Here is a 27693-nt window from a genome sequence, read left to right on the forward strand (position 1 = left end):
CTAATCCATATTCTGAAGCCAGGTTGTAACAAACGTAGCCACAGAAACAAAAACCTATGATCACAGGTACACTGTTTTCACATCTCTGTGAAGAGTTGACCCTCTCTGCTACAACTGCATTATTTTGTTGTTTTTCTTTTAAAGAAAAGGACAGTTTGGGCACTAACCTAAGGCTGGAGAACTAGCCTGAGCCTCATCTCTTGCATCCCCTTCTCTGTGACCCTGGGTAAAACCTTAGCTTTCCTGTGCCTCAGCTTTTCCTCTGGAAATAATGGGACAAACAGCATTTCTCTACTTTACAGTATGCCGTTAATATTCAATATTGACTCACAACATGCCCAATATAAACAGAAATGGGGGCAGTAAGCACCATAGAGAAAGCTCCCATTCACGATGGCCAAGATTTCTAATCATATTAAAGAGCATCTAAAGGGCATTCTTGTATCGTGAATGGTTTCAGGCAACCCTGTGCGACTCTCGAGGCTTGTCAAAGCTAATCTGGTCTGCGAGAGGCAGATGGAAGGGTTGTAGAATTTTTCCTAAATTATTTTGAAATTCAACTTTTCAGGGTTTTTTCAGGTTTGTTTATTCAAAACTGAAACTTTCCTACAGAGAAAAAAAAAAGTAAAAGGGCAATTCCTCTGAAAAATATCCCTGGAGATATTATTTTTGGATCAGCTTTTCAGGATCCGGCCTTAAATATATTTGAAAAGTTGAAGTGGATAATTTGTGCATAATTTGAAATCTTGACACATCCTAAATTACAGTTTGTTAAGCAACAACAAGTTCAACTTTGAAAACAAATATCAACAGAGTATCCTGCCTCTGGAGAATCATTAATTTAGGATATACGTGAAACTCTTTGCTGGTCTCAGCAGACACTCGACTGGATTTTAGTATATACCACGCTAACTGTACATTATTGGCACTAAATCTCTGCTTATGTATAACAGAAGACAGGAACAGATGGGGAAAAACCATGGCTGTGCTCAGTTCGCAATAGGTTCACGATATGTAGTGAAGATGGACTTCTTCCCAAAACATGCTTGATTTGTACATAAAACAATATATTTAAGAGAGCATAAACATTTAAAAGGAAGGACTGACACTAAAACCGCTCAATGCAGTAAGCGCTGACTCTTGAACGCTGTTGTATTTCCTCAAATGGTAGCTCAAGTGTTGAAGGCTCTGTATATCATTAACTTCAATATACAGGGGGAATTTAACAACACTCATGTAGAAAGAACTACACATAACATTTTATCACAAACAGCTTTTAGCTCAGAAAAAAGTTTCGTATGAATAGTGCTGCACTCTATTAAATGATTAATTATAGAAGTAAAACAACCTACCAATCAAGAATTTATTTTTGATACTGCATGCAAACTACAAATTCTCAATTATTGCAAGTGAGATGATGGTACACCAGCAAGTGATCTGGCTTTATTTATTGAAATACACACAAGTAAAGAAGTAGTAATGGTCATCTCACGGCTGTGCCACGTGAAGGACCTCTCACAACATAGTCCTTGACAGTTGTTCGTTCCTAAAAAAGACACTGGGAAGGGAGCTACCGCTGCAGCCCGTTCCCAGGCGCAGCGTACCCGCCCCGTCTTGGCTGACGGGCGTACTTGTGTCTCGAAGCCTGAGGGTCACAGCTTCACCTGTTCCCAACGGATTTATCCTGGTGGCTGGAGGGACACCAACACGTATATGCCTCCTCCTTCCTTGCACCTGGATCCTGGATAACATCTCCTACTGAAGAATTCTCCTGCGTAATTGCGCAGGACAAGCACAACGGTACTGTTTAAATATATAAAAACAATCCCACATAAAGACCAAAAGAACAAAATTTTCTGGATATGTATTACCTTCACAGAGTAATTAATTAAAATAGCCATTATCACATAGCTACAGCGTATAAGCAATGGCTGGAAATCAAAGATTTACGACAAGACATATGGACAAAAAGTTTATTTCTCTGAGCTGCATAATCCTTTGTAAAAGCTATGATCTGTTTCAAAAATTCAAGAGTGAAGAGCTTAGTACTACGTATCCTATAAAAAGAAACAAAGACCTAGACACCAGAAGAAATTGCCAAGCAGCTTTAACTCTTACATCACAAACCTGACAGAGAAATTTGTCATATTCTTGTTCGATATATAGTTGCACTCTATAAACAGTTAAACAGGGAAGCAGACAGTGAGGTTTCTGTTGGGAAAGCAAAGCAACAATACACAACTCGGAAACAGAATTGAACTACGTAAGTGTGAGCAGATACCTTTTGTTATCAACCTAAGCTTTAAACTCAGGTTGCTGTGATTTTGCTGCCATTTTGGAAGACTACATAGTTTTCTTTGTAGCCAGGGCTCAGAAAAAAAATTAATCTCCCAGAAAGAAGAATAATTGAATTATTACTTCCACCTGTCCTCAAATCAACTTAACCTTTTTTCCTTAGTTAGAAAAAGCTCAGATAACGTTAAACCTGGATAAACCCCATAGTTTATCCCTGACAGACTCCACACAAAATTTAGTCTGAGCGCAATTTTTGCTCATCGTACTAAACTCAACACCAACAGAATCTTGGTGAAGCTAATCCAATCTGCTGCACCTCGTATGGCCTCACCGAGAATGCGGTTTCATACATTGCATATGCCCTAACACGCAGGCATGGGAAGTTAAAGACTGTCATCCATGATTTTCCATTTTTTTGCCCATTTATGCAAAACACAGCAAGCAGCTATGTGTCTGCAGAGTACTGCATAAAAGGTATATTTATGTCATAATTTTACAAAAATAACAGGCACGGCAAAAAAGAATTATTTTTCTAGACTTTGGTGCAGGTGTAAATATGTAACTGAAAGATACAGAGATCTCCACATGCTTATGTGGAATGACCCTGGCCTGTTAACGCATTTGCTGTTTCACATATTTAGTCCACATGGAGGGTAGAACCCTAGGTATTTAAAAAGCGCTAATTCAGCTTAAATTAACAGTGAATAAATGATCAAATAAAATCTAATTCCGTCTTTATAGTGAAGCTCACATCTTCCAGTTTTTCCACAGAAATTACTTTTACAGTCTGTTCTCTCTTGCTCTTTATCGAACCTCATACTGTTTCAGGAACAGGTGATGTCTAAGTTCTTGCATGGCTGTATAGGGCAAAGAATTGGAGCTCACCGTCGGGGACCACGAAGACGATCCCTTATGGAAATGACAGACTGTCAGCAGCAGCATCTCCCAAAGGTACCGCATACCCAACGGGCAGAAGAGCATCCACACACCGCCTTATCTCTCACCTCCTCCCACAGAAGAGTTTTGGAAGCCTTTCCCTCCAGAAATTAAACAAATATCCGTTTAGTGACACTTTATTATGCTTTGTGGCAGGGAGATGTATATATTGGCTTTTCCCAATCCAGCCTAGCTCTATTTATCATCTTATTTTCTATGTAGGATGATGGCAGGGGTGAGAGGGCGGCTTGTGGTTTTATTTAGACTGCAAGCTCTGCAATACAGAAACCAATGATCCTACCACGCCTGTCCCGCTGATAACAATACACAAATGGTAAGAATAATAGCATAACAACAGTCTGGATCTCTGGAAAAAAAAGAGAGACAGTAAAATGAATCTTTCCTAGGAGCAACAGTCATTATAAAGCGAGGAAGAAGGACATCTAAGTATAAGCAACCTGGCAGATCACCTCTGCAGTAAATCATTCTTGTCTACATGACAACACGGGTTCATACATGATCACCAGAAACCCAGGAAGCCCAGAGAAAATGCTTTAAACATTCCTAAACTCAATATTTGGCCAAGTGCCTCCACAGGCGGTTGAAGGAGCTAAGCTGGTGTCTGCCACTGGCCAGTCTGGCCCAGCTCCGGATAACGTCTTCCCCTCCAGCTAATCTTCGGCTGTGAGGAAACATACCACGGGTTAGGGCCAAAAGATACCCATTTGTTACTACAGATTGAATTTCTGAACAAATACTGACAGTAAGATACAAACTGCCCAAGCAAAGCAGGGGGAAAGCCCACCAGAAGACGGAAAAGTTCCCTTAACTGCATTGCTCAGAACAACCTTGGAGTAGGATTACTTGAAACTACATGGCTATATTTAACCACCGGGATACGTTTCAAAAAAACCTACGCTAGGAATTCGCGGAGGAAAAACATGCTTGTGATGCTTTTGATCTTTCTGGCGGAGCTGCTCCCCTGAATTAGCAGCACATGCCCGGGCGGCAGAGTCCTCCTCCGCTTTGGGGAACGGGCAGCAGATCGACCAGACTTCAGCCCCACCAACCTGGTGGGGTTTGGAGCAACAGCCTTGCAGATTTATTGCTCCAAGCTATGGCAACATTTAGGCAACAATGGCTGTATAAAAACGCTCAAAATGTTTAGGGGAGTGGGTTAAAGTGGATGCCTGCTCTTGAAGACCAAAGACAGAATTATTTTCTGTAAGAAAAATACAAGCATCTAAGAATAGTTTAATTTTTTATTGTATTTTAAAATACAGCAGCCTTTTTTAGTTATTTGGACAAAAAACATCAGCTCACCCACTTAGCGGATATTACACACGCATAGTTAGCTGCTCAGGCGATGCAGATGCTTTCAGCTTGTATTACACCTGCCAACCAACTCATTAATACGTACCCAGCTATACCCTTTAAAAATATTGGCCATATCACACCAGCATTCGTATTTATCATTTCAATTCATTAAAGTGCTCTCCGAGACAAAGAACACAGAAATACGTATGGCATGTACCATACACACAAACCGTAACGAAGATTTCAACGCCTCATGGTTTTTTTGCCAGTAAAAAAAAAGATTCATAGAGCAGAGGGTGGAGCTGGTGAGGGTCACACTCGGGAGGGAAGTGGACACCTGGCTTTAACAACCGAATTAAAACTCCCAGTGCTGCTCGCTTCAAATCCAGGGTCCTACCAGGCTGGAGAATTTCCACACAAACTGTTCTTTGACTTTGGGTGTCACATACATTACAGAACAGCTCGCTTTCAGAATACAAGAAATCAGTCAAATATTAAAATAATAGTCAAATTGCCATCACTGGAGTAAGGTTTCCTTGTAAAGGAAGTCATCATATCGAAAACCTGGCCTTCATCTCGACTTTCATAAAGTCCCTGGGAAGAAATGCAGGCTCTGACCCACGTTGCAGTACAAGCTTCTTTATGTTTCCAACACAAACAGTAGTAGAAAACCTGAGAAGTATTATTTTACTAGTACAGCTTGGTATCTGCATCAGAAAGAGATGATTCTTGAAAAACTTCTGGTCAACACACACAAAAAACCCTCCTTCCTTTTTTTTTGTCCTTTTTTTTGTACCTGAACACAGATACTTATATACGCAAAGTGATCATCCTTAAAAATAATAAAACCCAACCACAAACCCACATGAGAACCACAGTTATTTCCTCCTCTATTTATAGGCAGGAACTGTGGTGTCGGTTCAGCCTACATGCCTTTCTGTTGCTCCAAATTCTCGTCTTGGTTGTCCCACAACTTCCCCAGGCTTAGCATGGAAAGATGAAAGAGTCCGCTGTGTCCTCCGACGAGATTCCCCCATCCTCTTCCCTTCAGCACTGACAGCTTTGCTACCGGTAACACACTATCCCTTTTCAGACTTACACACCTAACATTCTAGTTTTCTAGAGTATCATAATCTGTGATTATTTTTTTTACTTTACTTTGAACCTTGGAAATCAAATTGATTTTCTCATTAGTTTCTTCTCATACTTTTTTCTTAAGTACACCTAGAGATAATGTCTTATGTCTTTCCAATGCCACATTCAGTATTTCTTCCCTTTATGTTCAAGGTGGCAAACCCCCTCTACCTCTCCTAGAAAACACCTTTCTCCTGCTTCTTTTATCCCTTCTCCTAGTCCCATCTTCAGCTGTGTTTCAACTGTCGCCTGTGTCTGGCAACGTATCCCTTCACTGGCAAGTATCTCCTCTCTTCCTTGTCTTCAAATCTACATTTTCAAAATTAACTTTCTTTACTTGTCCCTCTCCCCAGTCGCTTCTAGTCTAGCTGATATGGATCTTCTCTTTCCTTCACCTCACTCTCCACTTTAACGCTTCGATCTTTCAAACATGTTGTGCTTTGCCTTTTTCTTGTATCATCTAATTTTTACCATTATCTCATCTGCTACGGTTTATCACTTGCATGTAACAGGTAACACAACAACTTCCCTCCCTCTCCCTCCTTGCTGTGCTATGCAAAAAAGATATATTAATATACAAGATAATAAAATGCTCAGCTATCACACTGCACCAAAACATCGCTGTGAAACTTCCCTCAAAACCTGTGAGCATTTTACACAACGTATTTCCTCACAGACAGAACACAGCCCCTGTAGAGCAAGATTTCCACGGGCTGCCCTTACAGCCAGACTCAATATATAACAAATTGCATAGAACAACTCACTTAGGTACTCTATTTTTTGTTTACTTGATCATTTTACAAATATAAGTGGTATGAACCCTTTTATAATAGGTAACACCCAGCATTTGCAAAGATACCCACATCAATGAGAATAATCCACGGTACCTAGGAGGGCAAGTACTAAGTGGTACCTCCTAATATAGTCCAGATCCTGCCGGATGCCAAATGTTGAGCTCTAATACCATCCCCAAAACAACAGGCGGATTGAAAAAAGAAAAAAAAAGAAAAGAAAAAAAAAGAAAAATATCTCTGTTCTTCTATAACCAAACAATATTAGCAGAGATAGCCCTACTCGGGTTTAGTGACCTCAAGCCTTTTTTTCTGAAGTGTGTAGGAGAGGAAACTGGTCTTGTTTTACCCTCTTTCGCCCAGTTATCAAGAACTATGCCAATATTTTCTTGGGCTTCGTTCTAGAAACCCAAATGCAGTTGTGGTGACCATCTCCAAATCTTCTCGGTCCCAGAGCCTGCGCTCCATACAACTACATCCTCTGTTAACCACAGGATTTTCTGCAGGCCAGCTGGAACTAACCATCGCAGTTACAGGGTTTTGTTTAAAGGAGTATCTACAGCACAAAAATATAGAGGTTTGGAAAAAAACCCCACCCTGAAACAGGTCTTATGCAGAGGACAAGTTATAGAATGGTCTATAACAGATGATATAAAAGCCAGCCAAATCTTATCTGGAGCAAAGGAAGACAGGGATACTCCCCACAGCAGAGAAACCCAGAGGAGATGATGAGAGGGGACGGGTTCTCACCTAAGTGATTTTTCATAGAGCTGGGGGAGGGGGTCTTTGTCATGTCATTTCTGGCATTGGGACTAGGTTGATAAGCCCTGATGGTCCCAAATGGTTCTGCAGTACTAAACTTAATTTGACAAGGCTTATTAGCACTGGCTTTGAGCCTGACAAACCCAAGCTGTCTCTAACGCTCAATTTGGGCAAATATGTACGATGCTCTCCAGCACTGTAGCAATGGGAACAACGCAAAGAGACCTGATCTGGCTCTGTGTCGAGCTCGCTAAGGTTTGGCGAGCTTTACTGGCTTAGGACTGTGCCACATGGAAGCAAATGTACTTGCTTTCACACCCCCTTTAATGGGCTTGGAAGACAGAGATTTGCTCCAGCTTTCTAAGCTGATACATCTGGCTGGACACGAGCTGGCTTTTCACAATTCAGCTCATATGTGTCTCTCCTCATTGCGTTGCGACTCTACAAACAAGATAACTGCCCACAGGGGGACAGATGATGGTAAAAGGCTTCCCTCTAAGCTCTGTCGTATTTTTATTTAATGAGCAAAGTTAAATCTTCATTTATGGTACCTACACCCCCCTCCCCAATCTACTCATCTGTGGTGCCCACCCTACAGACACTACAATATAGATATGAACACCTGTAACTGGAAGATACATTTGAAAAAATAAGACTAGATACCACCTGGTTGAGTGCTTGAACTGACCGGGTAGCCTTGCCTCTGGCACCTCTCTGAACCAGAATTACCAAGCACCAGTTCCCACGCTCTGGAGAATGGCTGTGAGCTGTAGTAAGAGGAAAGTGCTACAATGCAATGGACAAAGACTGCTGTATCTTCAAAAGAAAAGAAAAAGAAAAGAAAACAAAACAAAAAAAACAACCAAACAAACAAAAAAAGACCCCCCCCCCCCCCCCCCCAAAAAAAAAAACCCCAACCAACCCAGAACACTGTAACGTAAGCATTTTTCCTAGAACACAGGGGACCCGGAGAAGGCTCGTCTCCTTAAACACTGCAAGCAATTGTGTGAACACCACATCTATGAAGTTCTTGCCTTAGTATCTTTATTGTAAGATGATACAGAGCTCTGCAAGCATGCACACTTAATAAAAACAGACCATAAGCATAATCCTTCTTTTTCTCACGTGAGATGAGAGCTGGGGATGCCGAGCTATGAGCGATGCACTAGGTCTCCTGAACAGGGGACACAGTCCCACTCACTCCACTGTCCTGACTGAGCAACTGGAATAAAAGGAGAGCTTCAGGGGACAAAGCGCAGAGCAAACGCTTCTTTCCAGCACTCTTCACAACTCCTGACACAGCACATGCCCCCTGCATGCCTCTGGTTATAAACAGATCTGACTTCATTAAGCAACCTACAGCGTGCACGCGACTATCCAACAGAACGACGCTGTTCCTTCATTGAGAATAATGACTTAAAGTGACTTTTAGCTACCGTGTCCTGGAATTTGTTACAGGCTCCAGTCCTGAATGAAATTCAGTTCTTATGATGCACTTGCGGAACATTAAATTATAGTAATTGTGAAAACTTCCTCAATTATTTATACTCCGGACAGCTGCTGTGGCTACAGCAAGAATAGCAACCAACCTCTTCAAAGCAGTAAAAAGTAGCAATGAAAAACCTTTTACATGGCTTGCTTCTTACAGAGCGCCTGCTCCGTGGGTTTAAGCAAGATTGATAACTTCCAAGAAACAACAAAAAGCCAAAACAGAATAGCAGAACGCAGTGTGGTTTCTGACTCAAGATGGCAAACTCTCATCAAATCTTCAACCTTTCATTTAACTACATGAGTGGTTGTGTTCAAGTTGCAGTTGTGGAGGTAGGGGCAGTTGGGAACAGAGTCACAAAAAAGAAAAATATTAAAATACCTTCACACACAGAACAGACATTCATGTATCAAAGCGTGCATTTGCAATGCAAGGGGGAGATTTTAGAATTTATATTGTAAAATGAAGGTTTTTTCAAGATACAGAAGGAAATCACCTTCTTTAAAGTAGCATAAATTTTAAACACTCCTCTCCTAGTATGCATTTTAAAAATCAGTTTCCTACTATTTCTGTTCTCCGTAAAGTTCTGCCTCTAATTTTAGCTTCACAATACTCACAGCAGACATACTCTTGAGGTACTACATGCTTTTAATTTTTGGTTCTTCAGTTTTAAATATTATATATAAGCAGGATACAGAACAACTTCTACAAATTAAAAATTATCAGTCAAAACCAAGTTGCATACATAAAACTCCTTGAAGTTTGCAGTTTGAAATTTTTTCATTTAGTGCATTTTGCTCATTTATTTTGTTTCTTTTCAAAGGATATAGGAACTCTTAATCCAACTTTAAAATAAATATCTAATTCTGCTTTTGCAATACTACTGTCTATACAGAAACAACATTTTATTTTTTTTTACATTCCTGTTTAACAATGTGATATTTCAGAAATGTAAAACACCAATGCAAGAATAATATCGATTGTGAGTATGTGATAAATGACAAGGCCTAATTCAACTACTGTGGAGTACAACGGGGCAAAACCTGTAATATTAATGTTCTTCAGATTATACCTTTGCTCTCACTACTGTGAAAAACTAATTAAAAATTGTTATTAAAAGTCTCAGACATTGAAGTCACACACTCTTGCTCGATACTCGGCCACGTACACACAAACAACAGACCACTTCACTACTTACCATTTGAGACCTATTTTTTGGGCAGCCATTGATGTCTTCAATCTTTTCATTTGCTGAAAAGCAAAAAAGAGGAAATGAAGCAAAAAACTATGCCAAGGACTTGTATTCCAATTATTTCCAGAGCACTTGCTGCTAGCTAAATAAAGGGGTTTCAGATCGTAGTTGTCCAGCCAAAGTGAATGTGTGAAACACTGAGACCCATCAAAAAAAAAAAAAAAAAAAAAAAAAAAGGCAGCTAGAGTTTTCTAGTGGGTCGTGCCTCCAGAGACAGCTGGGCGCAGAAAACAGCTGGTCTGACAATATCTTGTACAGTGACGGGTAACTCCTTTGAACTACAAAAAAGATTTAAATTCTGGAAACTGAATCACTGCTAGGTGGAAAAGTGAACACTACATATGTATAGATGTTTGCATGCCAATTGAATTGCTTGTAGAGTAAATATGGGGTTTAAATCTAGACAGGAAATTTATGATTAATAACTCTCATATTTTTATTATTAATTTTTTTAATAGCACAAATCACAAGACTATAGCTTACACACAACCCTACTTGCAGAAAAAGATATAGTTTCAATCTTTGAAGTCCCAAGTGAAATAATTAAGTTGTTGAGGTGGTTAAACGTTTGCCTTAGAGTCTTCGTTTGCTCAGTGTCGCGTTTCAGTACTGGACCTTGAAGTGCCTTTTTTGTGCTAGACTGAAAAACCAGTTATAATCAAAGTTCATTTTCCCGCATCTTTTTCACTGTAATAAAGGTGGATGTTCACGTCCCATTTGATGAATTGAACAGATTTGCCTCCCATCAATTCTTATATTAAAAGCTGTATTTTCTACCAGTCCCATGTTCTCAGGACGTCACTCAGAAATCCATCTCATTTCGTGTTGTTCTTCAGTTAGGAATATAGAATTTGGCACAATATTCCAATAGCAGTTATAACAATGGCAAACAAAGTAGTAACATAACTTCACTTTTGCCCGGTATTCCCCTTTTTACACATCGAGGTGTCCCAGTACACACCTTTATGCCACAGTAATACATTTAAGAATTTGATGCTACTATGAAAAAGACTGCAGCTAAATCCACTGTACTGTTCCCCAGAGTGGTCTAGTTTTCCTCAAAAAAGAGTAGTTTTTCCCCAGTAGTCCTCTAGAACTCCTGAAATATTCACAATGTATTTAAAAACAGTGGTAGCAAACGATAAAGCTTGTTACCTGGCTCTTTTTAAGCTCTTGTATGCAAACTACCTAGACTCACCTACTTGAAACTGCCTAAACTGTGCGTAACTTGTTCCCAAGATTCTGCTGCAATACAGCATTTGACTTTTTCTGAGGGTTTTTTTAGTAGGCAAATGTAGAACCAAAATATTTACTTAACACTTCTACACTTTTTGAGTATTGCTACAGGCTTGGAGTGCAAGCTTGGTTCTAGAGCTGTACACTAAAGGTTAACCTCATAAACCCTATAAACAACTACACTGTTCTGTAACACGGGAAAATTAATGGCAAACCAAGACAGAAAAATATAAGGTGGTTTACATCAGGAGAAATTTACATCCAACACACCAACTATTTGGGATGTTACCTCTTTATCCGCTTCCTTTTTTACACTGTGGTTAATAATATTACCATTCTCATCTAGAAATCATTCTTCGTCCTCATACTTTTCCATCAGTTCACAAGATATCATCAGCTATCCTTGTACTCTTCTGATCAACTGATTTGTAGCTGCTTTATTTCATTACTATCAGTTTCTTCAATTTCTTGTGCTCTACTTTTTTCTTTTGTTTTGGGTTTTTGTTTTGTTTTTAAACAGTTGCTTTTACTTCCTCTGAAAAACTACGTTAAACCAAGGCAACTTCCCCTCCCACTTGTGAACCTGCAGTTTTTTGTCTACCAGTTGATGATTCTTCATCGGTTCCCAACTACTCATCACTTCCTTCTATGCTGTTGGCCTTCTCTGCTACAGGTGATTTAGGATGTAGATGACCAGAAAGAGTTGGTGGTAATCAGAAGAGTAACAAGAACTGGAGTTTCTGGTCCATCAGGTGCTATTTCTGCTTACCGCCAGGCAATCACCTTTCCCTGGGGCAGGTTTATGCCCTACCTTTACACCTTCTAACGCACTCCCAACTCACCTACGGCTCTTGGTTACTCCTTTCATTAGATTAATGCAATTATCATCCCTTCCCTGCTGCTGCAAGCGCTATGAAAAGCAGGTGGAATAGAGAGCAACCAGAAAAGCTGGTGGTGGGGCAAACTGGCAGCCGGGATGAACTTCAACTCATCCCTCTCTATTGAACCCAGCAGGGCAAGACGTCAGATGTTCAACCTAAGCTGGGGAGATGCATCAAAGCGGCCCACGGGCATATCTGGCACTTTGCAGGAATCTGCCTAATTCACCAGGCAATCGTTTTGATGCTCCCATTCCTCGGCCGTAAGCCGGACCCTTTCTTTGACCCTTGCCCCAAGCTCCAAGGACCAGCGCTTGGAGCAGGTCCGAGGCAAGTTGCCTGTCTTGTGGAGATGACTGGAAAGAAAGAGATAGCAGTGAATGAGATAACAACGTGGCGTGCCCACAGGCGGCGTGATGGTACAGTTCATAGCACGAGTCACTGAACGCTCGGGGACCTCGGAAACGTGTCCAATTTCACAGCTGCAAAAGCACAGCTTTCTGGCTGAGATAAATGGGCAACTCACAGCTATTTGCCACATAAGGATACTACATCATTTGGCATAAACTGGAAGTTACAGGCAATCATAAAGGCTTTAAATTGTATCTAAGCCTGGAGCAAGATGTAAATTCACAACCACAGAAGCGTGAAATGCAGGGGATTTTTCCCAAACTGATTGCGAGTCCGCAGAGCTTCCCCCCACCACCTGGGGTTTTTTCCCTTCACTGTAAATACAGTGAATTTGGTTCAAATGCTTTCAAGTGCTTGCAAACTTTTCCCACTTATACGCAGATTGCGGGGTGTACTAAGGTAGACAGTAGAAACCAGCTGTGCTCTATAATGAAAGTAGCAACGAGTGACACTGCGCTTTCAATTACATGGATCTGAATCAAAGCTTGGAAAACGGTACCTAAAAGAATAGTTGGGTTTATGTATTTTGACAGGAGGCATATCATGAAACTGCAAGCCAAAATTATATGAAAACACAGGTGAAAAGGAAACTCCAGCATCAAAATTTGCAAAAAATTCCTTAAATCTATTGGCCAGTCAGCTGTCAAGTGTCCCATTGACATAGGTACAGGTACACATTCCTGGTAAAAAAAAAAAATCTTCAGCCAATGACATTCCATCGAGTGTGTGAAAAATTATAATTAGAACAAATCAGAAGTGTTTCAATAAGCATTACACAGAACAAAACTGGCTATGTACGGATGGTTTAACCATCCATAAAGTAAGTCCATGCACTTAATAATGAATTAAGCCCTCTGTTACAACCTTAGCAGCTATTCTGCATTATTCATACTTTAGGCATACCCTTGGACATTAGAGTACTTGTTCTTGAACATATGAATGAATAGTGCTCCATGTAATTCCTACATCTGCGTAGCAATTATCACCTGCAGCTTTTAACTGGACAGCCGCTCAAATATTAGTAAAATGAACCTTTGCGCAATGTCCCACCCAAAATACGATAGGAGTTATCACTAGAGAGTACTGCTAGGTTTGATCCCAAGATTCTGGTTTGAAACATAAACCTGTAACCTTCCCCTGCAAGTGTAACAGCATAATTTTCATAACAGCAGACAAAAGCTATACTGAGATAAGTCACGGTATGAATTTGAACTGGAATAGTTATCTGGAGTAATTGCAGATGACTTTTAAAATTAGAGCAAAGATCTATTCTGTTTAAGTCAGTGCAATTAATTTCAATCAGAACACAAGTTACCCAGAATATTTAGGTATACCTGTAAGACTATCTTGGCATATCCAGAGCAGCTACACTAAACAATGTGCCCGTCACCTCCTATAACGGTGTACTGATTGCCCAACACAACACTGATGTGCACATTTTATTTCTTACTGAAACTATTTTTATGTAGCTGAATAAGTATCTAACATTAACACAACAACTGCATCCCTGTTTACGAAGCCACAGCTTTTGTATCTGATCTGACTTTGGTTGTATCTGATTGATTAAAATATTCCACAAAATATCGTCCGCATCAGTAGGAAAAGTCCTATTGGACTGAGTTAAAGTTTAATTTTAACATAGATTCTAAGTCTTGAAAATTGGAGGTTCTCACAGAGAACCAACTGACAATTTGATGTATCACCAATTTCAGCGCATGCACAGACCCAGTATACCAGCATTTGTGAATTTAAATATAGCTACTATGTTTACATGGCACTACTAAGGCATGTATTACTTACATATGCTTTTATAGACTCATAAATTTTGAGCTGAAATAAACCAGAACGCTATGAATGCATTTTAATTGACTTGCAAATAGAAAAAAATGGTCATCATATAACGCTTCTATATTATCATTAGTGGTTTTGAAGTCTGAAGATTATATCCTCTAAAGTCAAACGCAGCGATGCTTGGTTTCATGTCTTCTTAGATTTGCTCCTTGTCTGGATGCTAAGGTAAAAGAACTACCTAGTTCTTACGGATTTTAACATTTTCTTTTCCTAAATATATAGCTATTTCAGCTCAGAAAAGTGTAAGCAGAAAGGATTGTAATCACTGCCTCTGTAGAATCATTAGCTCTTATGGAGTATTCATTTAAAAAAACAAAGCAAAACCAAAAAACCCTTCTATTCTTTTTCCAGTTTTGGACATTAAGTAGTATTTCAAGATTCAGCATCTGTGATGTAAATCTCAGATGGTGAACACAAGAAAAATTGTATCACTAATAATTAAACCTGAATCATTTTCAATGACTTTGGATAATCTCCAGATACTCCAGGCACATGACAAAAAGGAGGAAGGATCCTTATGGCTGCTTTTACACATAGCACACCGTAACATAAAAAAGAAAAACCTCTCCGACACTGCATATAGAAGCTTTCTTAGTATGCAGTCTTGTCTGTTAGAAAAAAAGCTTGTATTTTGCAGGCTACAGTGAAAGCTGCTTCTAGGTGTGAAAGTTATCACCATCTTTGTGACAATGAGATGCAGCGTGCCTAAGGCCATACACAGCAGATATAAATTACTTACTCTTCACTGTTAATTTGGAGGATTAAACTGAGAATGTTTAAATATGAACTTACTTTCACATGGAAAACATTCTCTGAAAATGAATTCCTTCACTTGTATTTTAACTTTTGAAAGCTTGCAGCCATAATCTTAAATATTAGCCAAAAGGCAGCTCTAATAACGGCTAAAAAACCCCACAAAGGTGAATCAAAGCAAAATACAGTAAGCAATATTATTCCTGCGTACTTTAGAGGGAGTAATTTCATTCCATAAGAGTTTTCAGAAGTCAACACTCAAACGACTACGTTAAAGTATTTGGTACAACCAGGTTCTCACACAGAAGTTTTCTACAACAGCATTAACGCAGGGTAGCTAGGTATGTGGGAAAGGAATCAAGAGCTAACTGTTCCTGGGTTTCCAAACTTTTTGCCGTGTTAAACACACATCAGGAAATAGATACAGGCTGAAGTGTGCTTCATAGTGAATACCTGTCGACGCACAATCAATTCACGGCCTGTTTTTATACATCTGTAGCTGCGTGGTGGGTCTGTAGAATGCTACTGAGATAGAACGTTGCTCTGCAACACAGAGACGAAATCTGGTTTGATGTGTTCCAGTGCAACTCTAGCGCAGCCTTTGGAACGATGCCTCACAATTTCAGCCGAGAACAGGGCTTGCAGATTTGTACCTTAAATCAAGGAACTAGCTCGTTTACAGCATCTAAACACATATAAATATGCATGCACTGATGTCTTGTCACTTCACTGCCGTTGTCTTAATTTGCATCTCAAATCTGTCAGTTTGCTTCTGACAATAGTTGTCCTAATTCCCATTAGCAGGCTTTCCGATTCCATCAATCTCCGTTGGCCCATGCATGTGTTTTGTGGCATCCCGAGTACCAGATGGATGAGCCTCTGAAGGAACTAATGAAGGATCCAGGCCCAAGGGAAGAGGGAGAATACGGAGCTTTACATGGGGCCAATGCAGAAAATTGTTCAGAATCTTCGTTATCTACAAATATCAGTGCAAATTGAGGGAACTAAAGGCTTTGTAGAACTGAGCCTATATTTGAGATTTGTCCTAATGATAAATGATTCTCCTAATTTGAAAACTCATTACAACAGATTTTTTCTGCCACATAAAAATTATACCCCTTCTCCTTTCCTAGCTGCACATACGGATTTTTCAAATCCGACTGAAAGCAGGAGGCTCAACACAGTAGGCCAGTATCACTGTGAATTATGTTCAGACCAATCCCAAAACGTATCAGAAAGAGATAGTGAAGGCTAACGGCATCCTAGCAGAAAAAAAATCCCTCCTCACTTGCTTTTTTAACATTCAGCTGTGCGCAGTGATATTGCTGTGTCAGATCTTATCAGCAACATTAAATATTTTTCCACTATGCTTTAAGACAAGGCTTTATCAAATTAATTAGCAAAGTCTCTGAAGGAAAATTATCTACATAATTCCATGCAGTTTGATGGATTCCCCCCCCACCCCGCCCCGTGTTTATGTAGAAGATAAAGACAGTGAATTTCTGAGTGAGTTGGTGGATACCTGGTACAGAAAGTCACTCACCTACAACCTGGATTATTTCAGCTAATAAGACTCCATCAGTCACATCTTGCTGTAGATCCTTTATCAATCTCTTGTGACCAGATTTTGCTAGATAGTGATTAGCCCAATCCGTATAAATCTGTAAGCAGAAAGATAAACAAAAAGAAATTGTTAGTTATAACATCAACCTTCAAAATGAGACGTCTTTGTTTCTCTCAGTATCTGGGATGCTGATTTAAGATCACTGCTTTTTTGCTCTTTGAAACAAGTCAACAACATTCAAATACAAGGCACTGTGCAGATCAAGTATCCAGCTTACTACAGCATGGCTCTTCCTTTTTTTCAGAAATCTGACATGAAAACTAACAGATGATAGTAAACTCCTGAACGTGTTACAGCTTGAATGGATCAGCAGGCGGTCAACTAAATGTTCTACAGCAGTAACAAGTGTGTAGAAGAGATTTCAATTTCCACCCAAGCATCTTTTTGCATTTTCCCTTTGAGATTTCTTCTTTATATCTGTTATTAAGAAATTCTAAAGATTCTTGTCCAAGAATCACTTCTGGTAGATATCAGCCATATAGCAATTTCATTCTGAGTTATATTACTCGACAAGCCTTTAAAGGTCTTAAAAGCCTACCAATTCTAATAAGTTCCATCTCACAGGTTAAATAGACCTATTAAATTGATTTTAACCTCTCATGCAAACTTCTAACTGTTGGGATTTATTTTAAAACGTATTAACTGAAAACTAAGCAAACAAAGCAGTCAGAAATCGCTCTTTAATATGCATTAAGTACTGCTCACCACATGCTAGCACAACTTATCCAAGATAACCAGAAAACTTATAAAATCTTTTCATGCTAGGTTATCAAAAAGACGGAAAAATACTTGATTAGGAATTTCTGCTTATGAATTAAATAACATTTCTTGTTCTTCGTATAGGACCAAATTTAAGGGAAGACTTTTTTTTTAATTATCTATTTATATTCCAAAGAAATAAAGTAAAAACAACTAAATATCAGGATTTCACCTTTTACCGGACAAATATTAAAGTTCACCCATGCTCTCAAGAGTGTCTAGCGTATTAGAAATACATTCATCCCAATTCAGCCTATCAGTAAGCAGGAGTAGACTCAACGTGCTTTTGGCGCGACCCATGCCAATCCTCCACAGTCCCTACAAACCACCGTGTAATGGGGTTGGGTTTTTTTCTTTTTTAAATTAAAGCACTACGCTGGTGACGAATGCCTCACGCAAGTGGGTGATTCACTGACCTGGAGGGAAATGTCTGCACAAGACAATTCAAGTCCCCAGAAGCCCAGGGAAACCTCTCCCAGAAACTACCGTCTTCCTTCACACCTGCTGACAGCCAGAAAGAAAAGAGGACAAGGAGAGAGAGGGGCCGAGCCCTCAGGGCTGCGATCGCTGGGCTATGGTGTCCTTCTCCTTCATGGGAGTCAAAAGCCAACCGCTAAGTCTAAGAGTCAAGTATTTGCCACACGGGACGGAGGACCCTGGAACTAATACAAGGATTGTTATTTCACGCTCCTCTTGCACTTGCTGGTTCCACATTAATATGATAAAATGAAGAACAGATATTTTGACTAGAGTTACTTTGGTTATAAAGTCTTCATTTGTATTTTTTTTTAAACCTGTAAAACGCTACTGGTAGCAGCAATGAACAAATTGCCCAAAATCTGAAACACATGTCCCTATTTTCCATCATTTATCCTCTACTTCCATCTTCAGAGCAGCGGGAGGTGCCCTTCCTATGCCAACAGCGTCACGGACTTGAACAGAAAAACACGCTGGAACACCTCCATGAAAAAAAACCAGAGCTGAGAAACATCTCAATGAAAAAAGATCTCAATGAAATAAACGCTGAGTACAGGCGAGTGATTTCCCTAGCTGACTGAAAAAAGAAAAGAGGGAAAAAAAAAAAAACCAACCACCCCACACTTTGCACAAATCAGACATTGTGTTCCTTAGCTCCTTTTACAAGAAAACATTTTCCATAACAGGAAGATATTTTTAAAGATCCAATAACTTTAAGGAACTAGGATTGACTTCACTTATTTTTCTGCCACGCGGTTCTAGCTTGCTTATCTACAAGAAAAAACATATCAGGAAACAGGTTGAAAACTACTTACTTCACATGCACCCCTACACCGTTACTGCGATTTAGCTGACAAGCAACTTATCAAACACAACAGCTAAGTTTATTTTAATGGGAGGGCTGTGATGAATGTTCTAGTTGATCACAGAAGGACTTTCAGCAAATACAAGATTATACTTCGATACATCAGTTCCAACCTGGCTTATTTCCATGATGCAGATCGTCATGCAATCGAGCAAATACTTGGATCGGCCCTAGAGTTAAGACAACACAGAAGAGAGGACAAAGCAGAGCAGACCCCTCCTGGCAGAACCTGAAATTACAGCATCAGCAAGACCTTGAGAGCTAGTTCGGATTCATTTTTAAGTCAAATAACAGCATGAGAATGCATGGCTGGCGTTGCAAAACTGTTCCTTCATAGCGGTTTCCTACGGCACTAATTCCTACTGCATCCAGGAACACTAGATCGTACATGCATACCCTGGAAAAAATTAACAGAGCTGCATCAAACCAGCCCCTGACTCCCTTAACAAATCCTCCTGCTGAAGGAGACAACTTGAAACGCTCCCAAATACCCGCTGTCCGAGTCACTGTCTCCAACAACACATAAAGAAACTCTCTCTGTTGGCAAATTATTCTTGTAGCCCCTACTTGGTGTGCTAAAGTCAGTGCCTGTGTTTGGTATCCAAGCTGCAAGGAGAGCTTTTATGCTCATTATAAAATATTCCATTAAATGCATCAATAATGCATATCAGTATGGAGAAAATATTTGTTTCTGGGATATTTAAATGTGGGGAATATGATTACATTCAACCACTTGATTAGGAAAGTCTTTCGCAGGAAAATACACATATAACAAATCTGTGCTTCTCTTAAAAACTTTATTATACCCCATTATTTTGCAATATGCATAACATGCAATATTTTTTTTTCTTTTAAACTGACTGGGCTGTATATTTACGAGCTGTGAAGCATTCTTATCCATGCAGTATTATCCAGGCTTATTGTAGTAGCTCCTTATGGTCACTGCTCATTTTTATGGCATATATTAAGCTAATTATGGAAACTTTCCAGGATGTTTTCAAAACCTGTTTGTTGCGAGTCTTTGTAATGTACTACACAAACACGATTCCTAATGTTTCTTTTCCTTTTCCACACAAACAAGTGAAAAAATACGTGTACAATGGTTGCTATTTCTAGACACATGAAAAATGTTTCAAAGCACATAGTGTTTTCAAAGGTACAAAACCAGGTAAATAATTGGGAAAACAATAATAAAAGAACAAGGAAAACACTGCTGAGAAACTTTCCATTCATACACGCCGATGTCTGCACATGAATTTTAAGTGTTCCTCAGGTATTTTCAGCAAACAGGTTACTAAGTCACATGTTTGAATATTCACATGAAAATCACCTGAACAGTCGCCTAATTAGAAAAACCCAAAATCTCGCAATATGAAGTATATGACCCACTACAACCAAACAGATACTGCCTTATTATATATACCCCAGTATGGGCTATTAAAACTTTACAGCAATTTCACACAGTATGAAAATCATTGGAGGCAGCTTCATTATTTTATTTAACAAAATCAGGCAAACAACAGGATTTGGGTACTATCACCATAAGCAGGTCTTTGTGCCTGAGACCAGTCAGTTTAATGTTTAACTCAGGTCCAAGTTCTGGCTTTTGTTAAAGGTGGACTCAGCTGTTCGGTAGGTTTTTTTGTCTGTAGTCTATGATCTTAGGAATCCAACTATCTGGGAACAAATTGAAAACCAATGTGAAAGATTTTTTTCTTCTCTCTTCACCCCACTCCCCCCGCTTCCTTCAATCCATCAGGTTTGAATTAAGAGTGTTACAGGTAAATATTGATTTTGGAAATATTCAGCACATTATGAGTCATAGCTAAAACACTATTGCTCAAAGTAGGAAGGTTTTGAGCAAAACCCCCTCAAACCCCAAAGCTTTTCAAAGTTGTCTGCAGAGAAAAAGGCCTGAGGATCAGTAAGTCCCCAATCAGCAAGAACACTGCATTTTGAAATTCAGCGGGGTTTCTCCCCCCTCCCCTTTCCTTAGCATTATACCTGCTTGTTTAAAGCACGTTTCAGGTGAAATAAAGGTCTGAATGGCAGAAAATCTTGCTTTCCAGCTAGAAGACTTCTGCACTTTCCCGTCACTTTGAGTCTCGAGTAACGTTTCTGACTGTACTAAGAGAGCGCATCTGTCACACCCAGAGCACACCTCAGACCACCTGCACCATATCCGAGTATCGAAGCAGCAGAAAATGTGCCTTTTGCAGAACAGATTGTTTCTTCCAGGCCACATAGCTACCGCTAAGCACTTGGGGAGGGCTGGGGAATACGCTGACCAGTAAAGAGCAAAAAACCCTGAAGCTTCTGTCCCCTTAAAAGTGATTCATACAGTCTTTTTAACCTGGAAAAAATCAACCAAAAAGCCAAATAAACTAGAGCTCGCCCAGCTAGCCATAACAGTCTGAAGTTGGCATCTCAAACCACAGTATTCCTTTCTCCAGATACCGTTTTGGAGGCAACAGGCTGATACCTGGGTGCTCAGACATGCCGATGGGCAGGTTCTTCTTGATCTGCTGGCAGATAGGGCCAAACACAGCAACTGTAGGACTCTATTCCCCGGTTCCCGTAGTCAGTCAAACCCAGGAAACCGAGTGTGAATAAAGTCACGAGAGCAATGAATCCAGGAAGACCCTTCAGAGATCATAAAGGAGACCCAATATACCCATGGAGCTGCAATTAGATTGAGGTGCCAGGTATTATCACCTACTCCAGGGTCTCCTTTAAGTGGAATTCAGTCCCATTTAAATGGGAACCAAGAACCACCCAATGTTTTTTGCCTCCCCATTGGTATTCTGAAATACACTCATTATGAAAAGGAAAGGGTTCACACAAAACTACTTGAAAAGAATTTCCCTCTTCTATGCAAGCAGAAAACACGTCTGAACCTTTTCCTTGTTACTCATTTCTACAAAAAAATAAATCTGATTATAATAAATGCCCAAGTACATTGTCAAACCTTTCTTTCCCTCCCTCACCATGACAGTTCCTAACTAATCAGACTCTGATTGTTTTCTTCCAATAATTATTGTGAATCAGGCTCTTGTGAATTTGGTAACAGCTGAAGAGTATCTTTTTGACATCACGTACCATAATTAGAGCAGAGTGAGGCTTTTTTCAGGATTGAATAGCAGGGTTAGTCACATCGATGAACTCCCATCAGAACACCCATTACAATGCAACGCCTGTGTTGCTGCTGACCAAACCACACTGCCTACTGAAGTTCACAGGGGAAAAAAAAGTCCCTGAAACCTAAAAATAGACACAACATACTAAGATGATCATAATGGGAATGCCTGCAGTTGTTACAATGCTATGGGGGGAAGAAAGCCCATCAGATCCTCATTACTGCCCAGTGTAACGGGGTTTACACATGCAGTCACGAAATCACATTTTTTGACTGGTAACATTAATTGCAGTCTCACGCTGATCTGTGCTACACTCCAATACAACGATCTTATTAACAGATATCACACTGCAAAGCCCAGAGGTAAACAGCTAAAGCCAAGGGCTTAGCTGGAAAACTCATCCCTTAGAAGCATCTCTGGCTCCAAGGGAGCACCCTGAGGATAACAACTATTTTAAAGGAGCATAGATATTATGGCCCTGACCATAACATGGCTGGTATTTCGCCGAGTTACTGGCAAAAGGACAACTAAGAAGCACATGGTAAAAAAAAAAAAATACAAACCTATGAAGTTTAACAGCATTTGTCACAGACCTTTTATCAGAGATTTCCTACAATTTGTGGCCTTACTTGCCCCCATGCACTTCCTAAATCCTGTGGGATGTCCGTATCTGCACCATGACACAAATCCCACTAAAAGGACAGTACTGGCTCTTCCAGAATGAGTAAAGCTTTGTACTGCTACCCAAAAGACTGTTTCTTTTTTTTTTTTTCCCCAATGTAAGCTCTTACGGGGGGGGGGGGGGGGGAGATGCTGAAAAAGCAGGACACAGAATTCCATATATTGTGTGCCCACATTTTTCCATGTTAAATAAAAGGTATTAGTGGGCTTTGAGGAACGAGCTCTATCTGCTCCTTCTCTTTAAGAATATTGCTTAAGTTTTGTAGTGAGTAGAATACGAAGCAAAAATAAAAATACGCCATCCGTAGGCAAGCCCACGAGTCCCCAGCGATCGGCAGCTCGGAGAGGCGGACACAGCACATGGGGCAGGCAGTCAGCGGGTCAGTCGGCGCAGACACACCGGCCTTCGGCCGCATCTGTCTCCTCTCTGCTCAGAGACACTGGAAGCACCCTGAAAATCAGGATGGGAGCCTGGGGACTTGTTTACTCCATCCTCCCAGAACTTTGGCACCAATACTAGCAAAAAAGGAGGAAACCGCCAGAAACTCCAAGTCTGAGGCGATGATGATGATGGACCGGATTGCAGGTGGACTCCCGATAGGCAGGTGAGACAGTAAAATGACCTTCCTGAAAGGAACGCATACATTTGCAAACCCCTAAAAATAGTTGTCACAGTAATTAGCTACTAATTAGTATCTAATATGGTACCCATAACATACCATCAATTATCTAAAGTGCTGGAACTTTCCACGCATCCTCAACTATTGGGAACGCAGCTGTAACAAACTGAGGTCTTGGTTCCCACTTCTCTGGGGACAGAGGTACTCTGCTTTTTTAATTATTTATTAAGTGGAACTAAACAAAATGATTTATTCTCCTCACATGTGCAAGTGTTTGTTGGAACAGCTTTAAATTATTAGTCAGTTGGTGGGAGGTATTCCGCTGGATATTACATTTTACTGGACACTTACGTACATTAACTACCCTTTGGAAGTTAAATAGAGAAATGGGTAATTTAAACACCACCGGGACTATTTATTTCTCTCTCTTTAAAGCCTTATTCTCGACTGGGGAGAGCTATTCTCATGCACATGACTGCTATTCAAAAGCAATGGGCTGACTCACAGCACATACAGCCAAGCATGTGTGTAAATTTTAGCATGCTCGCAAGCCCTTCCAGTAATAGAGCCTCAGATGGTCCACACCTCAGGGCAGGCACTGCTGCCCCCCAATTTGCATAAAGCAAATCCTCAGTGGATGCTAAACAAGTAATACGCTTTAAATTGCCTAGCCAACACCGCCTTTTGTACTCTTACCCTACTGAATATTTTACTACGTTTAATATAGAAGAGGAGAAAAGGGATATTTTCCTTTTCTCCCCCAAGTCGCGCCGTTTCTGAACCCCGTTACTGACAGGCGCTGCCTATACAGAGGGGTAAGGATTTCATACCAAAGCAACGTTTTCCTACACACCAGTCAGAAGGTGAAACAAGGCCGGCAATCGCGCTGGTATCCGCCAAGCTCTGCTCTCAATGCTCCCATTATACACGTTTGCCGTATACAAATCCCTTGCAAGCTGGAACCACACACTAAGCCAAGCAGGTGGCCGCTCTCTTATTCCCCCTTGCAAAACATTTTAAGTCCTGAATAGAAATGAGATTACATTCACACCTGCATCAATTCCTTTGCATATCCAAAAGTGAAATAGAGTTTAGTTCGCTGAGCTGATCGGCAAAACCCATTCCAAGTCATATTTGGCCACAGTGAATCAACTGATTTGATCTCACGCCAACAAAATATAATTGACCTCAGAGAACGAGAGAAGCAAATGTACTATTTTTTTTCCCAGCGTTTTCTAAGAAGTTACCTAAAGTGCACACCAAATCATTTTCAAATATCACAGTTCTCATACAAGAAATAAACCCATTTACATCCACTGTCACACAAGAATAGCAACAGAAAAGGGCTTATCTGAAAAGGTGATACATTTCTACTCCGAAGAGAAACCACTGAGAATCTTAAGAAGCTGCAAGCTGCAGAAGAAAGGGAAAAAAAACAACCAAACTTCTGAGGCTGACGTTAGTTACTGTTCAACAGCACCGCTGCCATTATCAAGGAGCCAAGAGCCGCTTACTGTTTTATAATGGTCACAGGAAAATTTACTTCTCCCACGAGCGGGGACCTGAAAAGTCATACTACTTATTGGCATATTTAACATGAACATATACTGCTCGAGTCCAGCTTGCTCTTCCTTCTCAAGGGGTCTACAGTTAAGTGATGATATATACGCTGGCATGTGAAGCTTGGGCGGTTAATTTTAGCTGAAGACACGCATGCATGGTGCTCAGATTTCTTACAGTCACATTTTACAACTCCCACCCCTCCTGCAGCTCTTCCCTTACACCCCCACTGCTCCCTTCTCATACTACTTACTGTCTGTAACACAAAGTTTCAATGTTTGACATTTATTTCAAATAGGATAAATATTATTTTATATACACGCTCTTGTAAAATGAAGCTGTTTGCAGCAAGCATAAATTTGGCAAGCCTTTTGTGTTAGACGCTGTAAGCATTAAAAGACAAGTCCTAAAATAATTGTTGTGGGTTTTTGTTGTTTTGGTTTTTTTTTTACACAGTCAGAAAACTTTCTACCCACTAGAGAGACAACCCCCTTCATCTAAATGCTCCCAATGTCTGTGGAGATTTATGCTCTGAACAGAAGTCCAAAATTCTGCATGCCACAAAAATCCAGATATATCCTTTTTTTGATATTTGGAGCATTCACAGTATCGATCGAACGTTGGAAAGTTGTATCTATCACAAATGCAAGCTAAAAAGCATAAGGCTGAATTAGACCTCAAGTGGACGCCCACACAACCTGCCTATTTTCCGGAGCACGGCCTCGTACCGACAGCAAGGGCTCCCTGCCCTCCGGCAGGACCCCACCGCATGCAAGTCACCCCGCATCCCACGGTCTGATCGTGTTGCTGGCATCCCTTAAAAATACAGAGAATTGGCCCTTGTAAGCTGCTTTGCTTGAATTTTTAAGGTTAAAAAACTAACGTTGCCAGTGTTGACAAGGTGAGAAGCGATGACTGCTCCACCTCCGCTCTTGCCAAGTTGAAGGATAGATGTGTGACATTTTACCTGTTTATTTTTCAAAAGGCACACTTCTGCCAGAGTAAAATCTATACCGGTCTTTTAACTGCTCCGTGAAAAGTAAACAACTTGGTAGCCACACTGTCTCCACATCAGCTCTCCCCTCCAGCAAAGCCCACTCACCGCCCGCAGAGGTGTGTGTTTGTTTTGGGGAGGTGGGGGACAAACAGGGCTTTGATGGAGTTTGAAGAGAACATAACGTACCACCACCATCCAAGACACAAAGTAGCTGCTTTACCCAAGTAGCACCAAGTGCTGCAGCTCCCACAGGCCCAGGAACACCCGATTCTGCCACGAGCAACAACTCTGCTAACGCAAAGACAGGCAACGGATCGAGCGCGAGAATGGGGGAGGTTTGCACGTGTTCCCCCCCAAAACCCTGACCATTGAAGAAGGAAGAGAGATCTAACTTCAGGGAACTACTTAAAGACAGCTTTCTGCTGTAAGCATCCAATACTACGACGCTCAACGCGGTCAGTTCCCAAAACTCAGCGTAATTTTGGCACGCTTGGCCTGTGACAGCAAATACATCTTCTAAACTTTTCTAATGAAGACAGGACTCATTTTCTCTATTTGGGAAAGGTGTAACAGACCATTCCAAACAGCTGCTGTAACTTCATCGGTGTTTTTCCACCTGGTGTCACAAATCCGTACGGCTTCAGTATCCTCTCCTCTGGGCAGAGAGCATGGCCGCACGCAGGATCAAAACAGGCAATCACTGCCGTATCCAACTCTGAGAAAGAAAGGGTAAGGAAAAGACTCCAAAAGATAATAACACCAATCTGAAGAGGACTGGAAATGAAACCTGACTTGCCACGTAGCATCTTAAGCACAAACTGACTCCTCTATTCCATTTTCTCTTGATTGCTTAGAGGATTAATTCACCAAAACGTTCACAGTTGTGAAGCAACTCCAGATGAAAGCAAAATTGGTCTCAAAGGCACATGACTCTAAACCATTTCAACTCCTAGCTACGCCCGACGATGAAAGCTACCTGACCCAAATAGTGAGGCCAAAAATGTTGCAAAGGCTTTTCCTAATTTTGAACAAAATCAATTTGCCGAAGGGATTAGGGAATTACAGAAATTGGCCTTTGTCTCGCCCGAGAGACCAAATCCTAGCCCTCTTTTAGCCAAGAAGGACAACACGGCATTCCCTTTTGGGTCTGCTTAGTGCTTGATTGAAAAAATTGAGTCTTCAAAACCAGGGGCTGGGTAGGTTCACTCCGTGCCAACACTCTGAAGTCACCGGTAAACTATCCTCCGCTCCCGTGAACAGGATGTCCAACGCCACTCAAAACCCAATGAATCATCTGCAGTGCTTTTCTCACTCTGTAAAATGTGATTTAGTTCAGTGTCCAACATTTTTCACAAGAGGTAATCCTTCTGAAGTTGCCAAAAGGTAGTGCTTTCGAACACTTGGAAGGACATAAAGCAAACCGTAACCAAGACATGGATGAAAAAAATCAGTGCAGCTGAGTTACGAAGGCCAACAACCTATTCACGGCTGTGTCTGCCAGGCAAGATGAATGCAAAAATCCGGAGATGGAAGGAACAAAAGAAGGAGGAAACAAGACCCAAACTTGAGGAAGCACTTGACCACACACTTGCTTCAAGCATGTACTCAACCCTCAATTACTTAGCACACATTTAACTCTTCTGAACAGGAATGCTGTACTGAAGTCGGCCATTAGGTAATTACATATTAATTCCATTATTTGTCAAGATTATTGATGGTAAGAGTAAGAATGAGAAGGGGCCAATTCTCTTTCTAGAAAGTTTTTGTATATTCTACCCATGCTTCTATTTCTAATGCTCCTGCTCTTGGGCACTGTCAGAAGTGGGACAGTTGGCTAGACAAATCTTAGGTGTGACCTACTTTTGAAA

General features: G+C 40.6%; 1 protein-coding gene across 4 annotated transcripts in view; it reads right to left on the reverse strand.

Annotated features, from left to right (window-relative positions):
- Positions 1-27693, reverse strand: part of NAV2 (neuron navigator 2) — a 420329-nt gene that overhangs the window by 149198 nt on the left and 243438 nt on the right. For all 4 annotated transcript variants that reach the window (XM_069804094.1, XM_069804093.1, XM_069804091.1 and 1 more), the window contains exons 2-3: positions 16649-16766; positions 9923-9975 (exon numbers count right to left, since the gene is read on the reverse strand). In XM_069804094.1, coding sequence (XP_069660195.1) covers positions 9923-9975; positions 16649-16766 — 171 coding nt within the window. The remainder of the gene's footprint in view (positions 1-9922; positions 9976-16648; positions 16767-27693) is intronic.

Source organism: Haliaeetus albicilla, chromosome 16 (assembly GCF_947461875.1).
Source record: "Haliaeetus albicilla chromosome 16, bHalAlb1.1, whole genome shotgun sequence".
NCBI classification, from domain to species: domain Eukaryota; kingdom Metazoa; phylum Chordata; class Aves; order Accipitriformes; family Accipitridae; genus Haliaeetus; species Haliaeetus albicilla.